The sequence below is a fragment of the Rhinatrema bivittatum genome, chromosome 1 (assembly GCF_901001135.1).
Source record: "Rhinatrema bivittatum chromosome 1, aRhiBiv1.1, whole genome shotgun sequence".
Taxonomy (NCBI): domain Eukaryota; kingdom Metazoa; phylum Chordata; class Amphibia; order Gymnophiona; family Rhinatrematidae; genus Rhinatrema; species Rhinatrema bivittatum.
The window spans coordinates 539,488,433-539,501,098 of NC_042615.1; the positions used below are offsets into that span (position 1 = coordinate 539,488,433).

The following is a 12,666-nucleotide window of genomic DNA, read 5'->3' on the forward strand; positions in this document are numbered from 1 at the left end:
GTAGGAGGAATAAAAAAAATATTTTTTGAAGTATTTCACTAAATCTAATATTACTGTGTAATATATAACATATGCCTTTCTGTAAGGAAGAGAAGCTTTCCACTGTTAGTCCCTGTACATGTCAGTAAAATAAAATACCTTTTGCCAAGCAATATTTAAGGCTTCATTTTTCTTTTCATCCAGCTCTTTAATAGTTGCAAGAATTTTAGTCTTGTCATTTTCTACAATCCTTTTCTTCTTCATCAAATCATTATACTGGCAAAAATCAGAAAACAAAAACAGATCACAATTTCATTTGGAACTCAGGATGGGATTGCTGAAGTCACACTTGTTCTAAAATTCTTCTGGGTAACAATTAAAATTATCAGAGTTAGACGAAACAGGGTTTAAATTGCTAGTGCCCATAGACAGCGTGGGGTGATGAATTATGGGCACCCCCCACATACCTGAGAATTCGGGGAGGGGTGAATGTCCACTTTCAGTTGCTAATCTAAAGTGGTGCCTTCCCAATCCCATAGTGGCAGTGGCAGCAACCTAAAAGACAAAATTCAGAGCAAGGCCTGAAACCAGCCACTGCATGCTTAAGACCCTGCCCTCTATTCCCACAAGGGCGTCCTGTTACTATAGGAACCCATGTGAGAGGCAAGGCCTTGAGCATGCAGCGGCTGGCTGCAGGTTCCATGTTGAATTTCATCTTTTAGTTTGCTGGCAGGGGTTTTGGACAGCATCACTGCAGATAAGCGGTTTGGAAGCAGGCCCAGATAGAGGTATGTAGCAGCAGTAATGCTCTGGCGCCAGAAGCAGTTGCCTATGCCTGAATCCAGGCCTGATGTGTGGACTTTTGTAGAAAAACTAACAACCAGAGTATATCTGTTTCCAGCACTTACTCTCTCTTCTGCTTGCGTGAGCATATTCATGGCTCTCATGTTGACGTTCCTGCCCAACTTCTCTTTTTTCTCTTGCAGTTTCTGCAGCCTCTGACCTGCTTCCTTGGGGTTGTTGGTTTTGAAGTCATAGACTGTATTGGTCTGGCCAAACAAGTGCTTCTCTGAGGCAATCCATTCATAGTCTTTAAGCATTTTAGTCACCTAGGGAGGGGAAAAAACTAATGGGATATAGATCTCTGTTCATAATAGAAAATCATAGCTTATGTTTATAGTACCAAGATGCCAGATCAACATTTTACAAAGGGATTAATTTTCTTATCAGTATCAGTCAAAATATTCATCCAAGTAAAAAACAAACCTGAAGGATAGCAACATGGGATCTATTTATTGTTTGGGATCATGTCAGGTACTTGTATCCTGGAAACAGGATGCTGGGCTTGATGGACCCTTGGTCTGACCAAATATGGCAAATTCTTATGCTCTTATAAGAGGCTCCCTTTGGCCTATTCTCTGGGAGTCTGGCTGTCTTAGAATCCCCTACGATGTCTCTTTCAGAGCCAAACCCTTTCCCTACAAGGAATCTTCCTAGGCATGCTGAGACAAACACAATCTGGCCCTTGCTGCAACACAATTACATGCTAGTCGCCTCAAAGGCATGCTTAAGAATGGCTTCTATCTTCCTGTCCTGCGTGTCCTTCAGGGCAGCTTTTTCTTCCACAGAAATAGTAGCCCTCTTCCTAATGGTGCACACCAGCACACCTACCTTTGGAAGCTTCAGCTTTTCACTTTCCTAGGAGACAAGGGGATACAGTTTCACTAGAGATGGTCTTCCTTTAAAATTTGCTTTCAGACAATCCCATTCCAGATAAATCAAATCTTTGACTGCTTTATGCAAAGGGAACGATTTGCTAGGTTTTCGCAAACCTGTTATAATGTGATCTTCTGCAGAAGCAGAGTCAGTTTCTCTTCTTTCTTCTGCAATGTTCAATGCCCACAGAGACTGAAATTAGGGAAAAAAGGGTTTTCCTTATGGAACAAAATGAATCATGGGAAGAGCACCCTCTTCCCCAGGCAAATATTCATTTTTTTTTTACTAATTAGCTGTCACCCCACTTTCCCTCAGAATTTTTAGATCCACCAGTGAATCCTCCAACTTAAGAGTATCTACTGTTCTCCATCTCCTCAACCAAATCATCATCTTTTCTGACCATCTTTCAAGCTATGCTCCTTGTAACTGAAACATGGGAGAGGAAGGTCCAGCAGAAGGGACTCCAGAAACAGAGCTCTGCACCATATAGAAAGCTGGATGTAAGTATTTCAAAAACTCTGAGAAAAGAGAGGCCCAGGCAGAGGAAAGTATGAAATCTGCGTGAGAAAGAGAAAAAAAGCTGCATCCTTAAGGGCATCTGTAATCCTAACTGCAGCTCCTATACACGCTGGCTCCTGGAACATAAGAAGGAAGCCCTAACTTAGACTCAAGCTCACTGCTGCAAATCCAAAATAGCTTGTTTCTGCTGCAGCAGACAACCTGCTAATGGGAACAAGCAGAGCTGCTGACCCTGCTGATATAGTCCTCCCTCAATTAGCTGATTCCCTGTGCTACTTGTTCTTTTCCTCTGCACAAAGCTTCCCCCTCCTGCCTGCCACCATGATCCACATGCGGCACAAAATGCGACTTTCTTCCTGTGCTATAATGCAGCCATGCCTCATTGCCTTAACTCTCAATTGAACTGGCTAGGCCAATACAATTGCTTCTCAATTACAACCAGATCTGATGCTGAACAAGCATCCTTTTCTTAGATGGCTCCTCTATTTCTTCTTCTTTTTTTTTTACTTTAATGAAGCAAGAACTGCAGACAGAATCAGGGAAAGGACAAAAAAAGCTCCTCTCTCTTTTTTATTAAACCTGGGGAAGAGAAAACTCTGCTGAAGAAGAGGGCCCAGAGGAAAATGAAGAGGGAGGGAAGGAGCGGAAGGCAGACCACAGATCTGAAGTCCTGGTAACCCTAATCCAAAAATAGAAACCCCTGAGAGAGGGAGTCCAGGACTTTCACCTCAGCAGCGGCTCCTATCCAGACTGTGCTCAACTGGACTCTCACCTCAGGAGCTGCCTTGATAAAAAATTTAGATTCTTTCTTCACCTGGCCTAACCAGGCCTCAGCTCAAGGCACGGGATGCTTGCCTACCATCTGCTGGAGACCGAGAATACTGGCAGACTAAGGTCAGCACGGGAGCTTAGAAAGAGTTAGCAAACCTGTTAGTCTCCATCTCAAGCTGTTGGTTGGTGAGCATAGCCTATGAGCCTGGATTAGACTGGATGAAGAAGAAATAAAAAAAAAAAATTGTGGTTAAAAACCAATGTCTTAGAATATATGTCACGTTTGAGAAACATGACAAGCAAGACATCTAATAAGATGAGAACAAAGTGTATAATAGATTAGATTTCTATGAGCAGACAAAAGTCAGGTGCATGTCACAGAATTATAAATGTGTTCATTTGAAGAGTTCCTGGCACATGCATGAAATACTTACAACATAACTAATCTGTGGAGATAAATCAATTTAAGGGAACTGTAGAAAATGTCAATGAATAAAAATAATCTTGAAAATGTTTTAGAAAATACTGAATCCTTTACCTTTAAAAAAAAAAAACCAAAACAAAAAACATAAGAATCCACTTGTACTGTCATTTCTTTTTGTACGAATAATGTTTATAAGCCTACAAACAGCAAAATCTTGGTAAGAAAATAGGTATGTAGGACACTTTAAAATTATTAGTCAAATTGGTAGTAACAGAATTGGATTGTACCAGCTATTCTACCAAACACAGAATATTTCTGCTTTGGCAAGTGTTTCCTATTTCTTATCTTCGCCATTTTATATACTTGTAAATTTGTTTTAAGATGAGACATTTTCATTTTAATATTCCTGATTAAACTTTTTATAAAACAAGGAACTACTGGAGACTGGGAGAAAAACACGTTTGCAAAAAAGGTATCATCAAGACTTCGTCTCCTTCCAAACTCCTCTGCTTTATGTTCCAAATTAAGTACAATCAGAAAATAGAGATCATGGATCATGACAGAAAAGGTAGATCAGCATATCAATGATAAAGGAAGAGGTTACCTTGCTAGCTGCATCTGCACTTTCTCGTTTGTGTTTACTGATGTTGTGTTCAAGTTCTTTAACCTTCAGCTGTAGATCATTACTTTGTTCTCGAAGTTTTGCTGCTTCTGAAGATTTATCTTTAATTTCTTTATCATGTGTCATGATCACTTCCTTCTGTCTAGCTAACTCCTCCTGAGCTTTCTTTACAGATTCCTATGAGAAAAACACCCCATTCATTATAGCCAGACAGAAAAAGCAGAAAAGTGAGTTGCTTCAAAGCAAATTAGGATAATTATTCAGCTAAAAATGTATTGCACAGAACAGTAACTCTGCATGGTTGTGAGGATCTGAATGCCAGCACTTCAGTTTAAGATATGTCTTGTAATATGGATTTTCTTTAAAAAAAAAAAAGTTTAAGTTGCAATTACTAAATTTTAAAAAAGTAGGCATCAAACCCAAAAAAGTTATAAACTTTTGTGCAGCCAATTTGAATATATTCTACAATGGACAGGTCATATTCAGTTTACTAGTTAAAAATAATTCATTTTAGGGCATGGCATTCATTTTATTTATTTAATTTATTTATTTATTTAAAATTTTTATATACCGGCATTCATGATACAATCACATCATGCCGGTTTACATAAAACAGGGGTGTACAAATAACAAATTGAGTAATCTATTAGTGAGGAGGAAGCAGTTACAAATAACAAGGTACTAGAACTGGGAAAAGAGAAGAAAGGGCGAGGATAACATAGGATGTAGATATTTACATTTTGGATCCTTTTCTCTAATAGGCTGATGCAATATCATCGTGTAAAAAACGTGTATCCAAATTGGGCGCACATTTTTTGAATGCATGCACATCCACCTCTCCTGGGTGCTCTTTGCAACAGGCAAATGAGCTGCCGCACTAAAAGGAACACACAATGGCTAATTTTTGCGGCCCTAGCGCTCTGCATCAGATGCCCAGGAGACTTGGCTGTGTGCCCACAACAGCCTGGCCCAGAGCTCACTCCCAACACCTGGCAAGTCTGTTCCCAATTGGTCCTTTTCACCAACACTTGTCAGTGAAAGAACCAATCCCCTTTCAGGACAACCTTCTGAAAGGGGATTGGTCCTTTCACTGACATGTGACGTGAATAGACCAATCAGTAGTAAGTAAAGGAGTGAATAAATTAAGTACCCGACACTTAATACTGATTTATTCACTCCTTTATTCAGGAATGGGACATGTGGAAAGTTCAGAACACATTGAGATTTCATATTGTAATCCCTGCAAGTTTACCCAGCATATTTTCCACCTGTGTGGATGATTCATCCCAGTTGTCTACAGAGAATCTCTATTCTTAATAACAACCTCTGCTGTTTTTAAGCTAATTTTACCTTATTCTTTGCTACTTCAGATGCCATGCTGTCAATCTGTTCATTGTATGCTTTCATAGCTTCATCCACAGCATCAATCTGTTGATTGTATGTAGCCTGTTCTCTCTTTAGCTCCTCTAGCTCTAAAACTAAAGCATCCACTTCCTAGAAAAGATTCAAAGCATTCCAAGTAAGCTGGTTTATAGGTCTTACACTTGAACAAAATATTTAGTACTGGACCACCCTGGTGACAGTACTACTTACTGCTATAATAATTTATTTCTTATTTATTTATTTAAAATCTTTTCTATACCATCATTTAGTAGAATACAGTCACAACGGTTTACATATAGGCACATATAGTAAATTGTACATGCAACTGTTCCTATTATTGGTAATGGAGGTGCCTGATGATCTCGGTAACATCATTTCAGTAAATTTCACACCTTCCAGTAAATGCTCAAAGCATATTATAAGATTACATAGCAGTCTTATCACAAATAAAACACTTCAGTAGAAAATAATCAAAATAAAATAGGTTTATTAGAACAAAATAAGTCATTGCACAATGACACCTACTGGCCAGACTTAGGGACCATGATTGAAGGACACCGAAAGAAGCCCTCATGTGTGGCCCCCTAGCTGAAGACAGTCACTGCAATGATAGGACTAAATGGCTTGGGAGGGAATATAAAACTGGGGAAAACTTCTTGGGTAGCTGCAAACAAAGGTTCTGGATGCAGAATCTCAGCCCTGGTTGAAAGGGTCATGCTGCCTAGAAACTACCCCCCTCCCCCAATGTGCTAGAATGCTCCCCCCCCCCCCCATGGGGTCTGGGAAGACTCCAGCCCACCCCTCTGCCACTTATAGAGGCAGCCCAATAAGGGAAAAAGTTTAAAAACTAGATGTAATATTTGCATGGCAATGCCCAGCCCACTTTCCAAACATCTCCCTTCTGTAAAAATTCAACCCCCTCAACAAAACACCCTTCTGGACTCCTCCTTAGAGAGCACCTAGTCCGTGGTGGTCTAATGGCCTGCCCCCTGACCCCCTTTTACCTAAAGAAAGTGACCCTGGTAATCCATAGGCTCTGAACAGGTCAACGTCATTTTCCAAAATGGCACTGACAGATGCCTTTCCCCATCACATGATGGGGAAAGGGCGGTTGGTGCCATTTTGAGAGTTGGTATCGACCAGCCTGGAGCCTAGGAAGCACAACAGGCCACTACTGTTGTGCCTTATTTAGGTAAGGGGGAGGGGCTAAACACCAGGGTAAATCTTTTATATTAGGGCGCATGGGAGACACTAGACAACCAGGTACTGTCTTAGGTGGTGGGATCCAGGGAAGTGGTAGTGGGGGATTTTGCTTGAGGTTTGACTTTTTACAAAAGGGAGGGTTTTTGGAAGAGGGCAAGGCATTGCCCTGTGACTATCATTTCTGGGTTGTTTTTTTTAAATGTACTTATTTTTTCCGGGGGGGGGGGGGGGGGGGGGGGCGCATTTGGGCTGCATGGCCTTTAATTTGATTCACAGAGACATTGGGACTATTTACCCTGCCATGCTGCTGTATAACAGAGAAAGCCTGCAGCAAAATATCTCAAAGGTCAGAAAATATGACCAGGGAAAGAGGAGAATATGCCTGAAGGGTCTCCCTGGCATTCCTCCCCCTTTGGAAACACTGGAAGGCCTAAGAACCCAAGCTGAGGAAAGTTTAAGCCCATAAAAGCAAGGCAAGACTATGGGAAAAATAACAAAAATGGCAGCCATCCCACAAAAACAAACTGCTATGGCAGACTAGGCAACTAGTATGTCTGCTTTAAAGCTTACCTGTGTGCCTGCAAACCTGCTGCACTGGTGTCCTCTGCTTAACCCTTTACTACAGCTGTCTCAACAAAAAACAGTGCCAGCTATGATACTCACGTACCAGGACCCCCAAATCCCCTTTAGCATCAGGCCTGTACTAAGGAGTTCCCAAACAGAACTTTCCTCTCCAACACTAGCTCCCCTGCCAGTCAAAAGGAACTCCAAACTGACTGATTAGGACCAAAGTCCCACAACATACTGGAAGCCATCACCCAAACTCTCTCAAAGCAAGTAGCCACCAACAAAACCACCAGGCTTCAAGCAGCCTTGGCAGAGGGAATTTTTTTTTTTTTTTTAAATAAAAGTAGCTTTATCCTGCTGCCTAGCCCAGAAAGCCTGAAACAGCTCAGAAATGGTAGTGGTGGCGGGAGGAAGGAGGGATAAGGGAAACAATCTAGACTCTAGACAGCAGAAGGAACCATCTGGAATGGGTCCTCTCCTGAATCCTTTGCAACCCCTAGGCACATCCAGGGCACAACAGGAATCCTAAGAACTACCTCATCCATCCTGCTTTGCCGGGGGTCTCTCCCAGGGAGCCTGGACTGGGGGTCCCATTTTACCAGAGAACCAGTTCAAAAACTTGATGTCTTGGGAGCTGAAGAACCTGTTTTACTAGGGGATTCAGTCTGGCTCTACAAAGGAACAAGGCCTGGAGAACAAGATCTATGAGCTAGAAAAACCTGCTGCACTAGTCCAGTACATGTCCACTATCTGCTGAAGATAGAGAATATTGGCCTCTCGCTGCACTGCACCATCCTATTATCGACATCACATTTATTTATCACTTTCCAAAATATCCTATATATTGGTGATATCGTCAAAGAAAAAAGTGTGTGTCTCCATCTGCTAGTAGGTGGGGGTAAACCACACGTTTGGACTAGTGCAGCAGAATGAGAAAATACTGTTTTATAATTTTTAACCCAAAAAAAAAAGAAATCAGAACTAATTGAGATTAAAAAAAAAAAAGACAGACAAGGAGTGGGAGTTGACATTATCTTTATAATTACTGACTTACCAATTTCTATCACCCCAACAAGATGTAGAATCTAGTCAACAGCATTTAGACAAAGCGTGGACTCAACTTCACACTGTAGGTTTTCAAATTTCTTCAACTAAGTTTGCCTTTTGATATTTTCAGTGCCTGAATGGTGCAGACTTTAACATGCCTCTTTAGCAGTGTTTTTCAACCTGGGTTCACTGAGCTTTCCTAAAAGGTTTCACAGCATTGCTCTCTGGCTTCCACACTGCTGCCTTCTGGCATCTCGCAGATCTCATACAGAGTTTGAGCCACTCGGTACCTCAACTCCCAGCTTGCTCTTAAGAGACTATGAGAGTGCATGAATTTGAGCACTATGACTTGCACACACATTTTTTTTCACTCAGGTTTTTTTGCCCTGCCCCATGATATTTTGTTTGCTTTAACTATCTAATGCACTTTATATAAAACATATTTGATAGGAGTACTACTTCACTGGCTAAAAGTACAACTTCTAGTCAAGTTTTACCTGCTGCTTTTCTTTCATCTTTTTGTTGGAAGCATCTGCTTTCTTTTTGGCTGCATCCAGTTTTTGCTGGGCCTCCTTAAGTTCTTTCTCCCTCTCAGCTTCAGCATTCTTCATTTTATTCTCCAAAACTTTGTATTTCTCCTCAGCTTTCATTTGAACCTCCTTTGTTTTCTTGAGTGTTTCCTGACTTTCCTCTGAAACATTCCAAATCAAGAACTGTGTTGAAAGTGTCTGCTCATTCATTACTTGTGGATTTGAATCATTTAAAAAAAGTTAATGATAAGACACCCCTATTACAAGATGTAATATTTTGAAATTCCTGCCAGCATCACATTTTATATACAAAATATGCTAAATCTGGCAGCCCAATGGCTAGTAAATAACAGAACTGGGTTCTTCTCCAGCTCCAGTGCCTGCTCCGTTGTTGAAAAGCACCATACTCTTCCATAGTAGCACTCATAGGCCTAAAATGAAAGTAACGTAAAAACACTGATCATAAACAAAGAAAATCTAAAGTGGATCCAAAAAATACCCATACAAGATTTAAAAAATTCCAAAGAATTCATTGATTCAAGTCAGATTTTTCAAAGAGCCAACTGGGATTTTCCCCACAAATGCAGCTCTTTCTCAAATGAGATATGTTCGTTCAGCTTGACAAATCTATAGGATTTTTTAAAGAGGTATATCCAACTAAGCTGAGAAACTTTTTAAGGAGGCAATTTTCAAAATTGCAACTATACATGTTAAATCCGCTGGTACTTTTATCCAAGGGCTTTGCACCAGTTCTCAAAGGGAACCTACAAACATCTTTCCCTTTGAAACCGCCTAAAAAATAAGTACCCGTATGGATCTGTAGTTTTTTTTCAATGGGCATTTTTTCCCTTCAAAATAAAGTAAGTAGTTTTGAAAGGCAAAACTGAGTTATTACCTCTCCTGACCTAATCCCGCTTCCAAGTCCACCTAATTTTGCCACAGGTAAAAACTCATGATTTGATCTCCACATATACTTTTACCCATAGAAAAGTTAAGGGAATTTTCAGAAAGCCAGTTTACTCCTCTACTGTAAATGACTTTTCAAAAGTGGTCTTCCAAACAGATTTACAAGTCTCTATTCTCACAATGAAATATAGTACAGTTTGAAGAAATGTACCCTACTCACAGTATCCAGTCTAAATGTGGGAGTCAGCATAATGCAGAGTGAAAGAAATCCCTCCAAAACTTGGTAGCCATACGATTTCTGTCACACTATCTCTGAAACCAGTATGTAGCCCAGAAGCATGTCCCAGAGAGCTATAAAAGGGTTTTTTTTTGTTTTGTTTTTGTCATACCCAACTATTTATTGTTGGCTTGAAAGGAGATACTCTGGTGCCAGAACTAGCTTTCTTACATATCTGGAATAACTTGCTTATCTAAAGGTGGCTATGAAAATGTTAAGTCTATTTAGCTATATCCAACTCACCATTTAACAAAACAATGTTAATTCAGAAAAAGAGGAAAAGCAATTTCTCTTACTGTAAACAGTGTTTTTCATAGATGATAGAATGAATTAGCCATTACATGCAGGTGAGGTCATCCAGTGGCATGGAAGGGACCCCTCTCTTAGCTCAGTAGAGCTTTTGTTCTACTGATCCTATGCAGGAATTCCTACCCAAGCATTTCCTAGTGAGCGACCTCAGTCGATTTCAGAGCTAAATCTAGCTAGGTAGTAGACTCTCCATGGATACAGGCTATCCTGCTATCTATGGAAAACACAGTTTACAGTAAGCAAACTTGCTTTGTCTGCCAAAAGGCAGGCTCAGGGTTGTGGCAGAGGGTTAACTGAAAAGCAACCTGAACCCCACAATGGAAAGAAGACTACTCGGAGAACGGAGAATGCAAAACCTCTTCTCCAAAATGACTGCCTGTCTTTGACAGGTTGACCAGATAGTAGTGGACGAAATGAAGCGAAGAAAACTAAGAGGAAGCTTTGCAAATGTTTGGAAGTAGTCCTGCTCATAGATGAGCTATTGACACATGCATGACAATACATCGGTGAACCACCATTATGTCTGCTATTCACTGGGTTGCTAAAACATTGCGAGTAGTATAGTCTTATCTAGCTGGGCAATGTACATATGGGCATTGCTATGCTCAGACTGTAGGAATTTTAAGAGACAAATAGTTGAGAAGACTAGTGAAATGGTTGAGGCTTTTGCAGTAAGCTAATATTGCTTCAGAATCCAATGCATGCAGGAAGCTGACAATCGGTGACAGAATAGCACATGGTCTAAGAAGAACTGCACATAAGGTGGATAATGGACTAAGGTATGAGGATATCCAATATTCTAGTTGAGATTACTGCTGTAAGAAATAGTACTTGCTATGGAAAAAAAAACAACCCTAAAAGAAGCAAGCTCTAGTAGTTGAGCTAGGGGCTCCAGAAACTGACTCTGAATGATAGCCAGATCTAACCCAAGCAGTGGTTTAAATACCAGAGACTTAATTTGCTATAATTGGTCCATACTGTCGATGTCAGTGGATGATATAATGTTGAATTCCTGATAACCTGAACATGAAAGGCTGCTTTGGCACTGAGAATTCTTACCGATGAGGTGGTAAACCTGAAGCAGATAGCAAGAAACAAGCAGTTTAGTACACTTCTAGAATTATGGACAATTTGGATAAAAGGTATCATGGGAATTCCTTTCCATTCTTTAAATCTGAAAGCTCTTCTAGTTGATGTGTTGCAAACCGTGAGCATTATGTCCTCGTCAGTCTTGGTTAGGCATGGACAGATCTCAGACCATTCATTCAATCGTCAAGCAGCCTAATTGGGGAATGGTAGCTTTGAAGGCCAAAAGACTTCCTTCATCTAGGAGTTATATCAATCATCCAAAGTAAGCCTGTGTTGGTGACATGGGTGTTATTAGGATTAAATATGCCCCATGTTCAAGCACTCTACAGATTGTTTTGGCTTTTAGTGGGATTGGCGAAAAATTGTACGTGAGTTCTGTTCTTTGGAAAAGCAGGAACTAGACTTTGCTGGGAAGAATAGAGGAAAACTTATCCAGTTTTCTATTTTCTTTAATGTAAAGCGCCATGCCTGGCGTTTGTTTGTGTTACACTGTAAACCGATGTGATATCCTGGATGAATGTCGGTATATAAAAATTTTAAATAAATAAACAAACAAATAAATAAATATAGGTTAATCCTTAGAAGTTCCCAGAAGCCAAACAGACTGTCACCTGTTAATTTTTGGAATGGCCACTTGAGAGGACGAGAAAGCCAGGGTAGGTGATCAGGCATATTGGTGGTGATCATTGGAGGATACATAATCTGCACAACAGCTTGGCGATTGCCTACGTAATTCCATTTTTGCATCTTAATAAGTCAAAAACCATGATACTAAATGCCTAATTGTTTAGTATGACATAGGTACTTGATATTTGTATGAATTAGGAAGCTCCTAGTTAAGACAGGATGTATAAAAGATGTTAGAGCGTACAAAATCGCTCAACTACAGAACGGTGATTCAAAGTTGGCTTCCCATAAGAGCCCAAGTTGTTTGCGTTTGAAAGGGGAATGTGTAAGTATTTTGTTTCTTCAACCCCCCCCCTTTTTTTTTTTTTTTAAAAAGATGTGAAGTACCCTCATTGGATGGATAGAGAGTGTGGCGCAGACATGAGCGATAAAGGCTTTTTCCTTTTGTAAGTGCTTTATTTTACAGTCCATCATTCACAATACGCAAAACACAAACTCAGGTTAGCTTTGCAAAGAACTGCCTTTTCCTATTTTACACAGCAACATAAATAAGCCAGTTATTCTCAAGGGGCTGTCTGTCCCTTATGTTATTGGAGTCCTGGGGCCTTGCCTTGCTCTCCACTCAGTCTATATTACATCCTAGGCCAGAGGAGACACCCTGTACCCAGAATGCCCTGTCTTAGGTGGACTAGGATCA

At 40.4% G+C, this 12,666-nt stretch overlaps 1 protein-coding gene across 1 annotated transcript in view; it reads right to left on the reverse strand.

The window, feature by feature from the left end:
* The window catches only part of SMC2 (structural maintenance of chromosomes 2), a 215,027-nt gene that overhangs the window by 40,845 nt on the left and 161,516 nt on the right, over positions 1–12,666 (reverse strand). The window contains exons 17-21 of the mRNA XM_029614730.1: positions 8,729–8,922; positions 5,382–5,525; positions 4,014–4,208; positions 888–1,088; positions 139–255 (exon numbers count right to left, since the gene is read on the reverse strand). Of these exons, the coding sequence (XP_029470590.1) occupies positions 139–255; positions 888–1,088; positions 4,014–4,208; positions 5,382–5,525; positions 8,729–8,922 (851 nt within the window). The remainder of the gene's footprint in view (positions 1–138; positions 256–887; positions 1,089–4,013; positions 4,209–5,381; positions 5,526–8,728; positions 8,923–12,666) is intronic.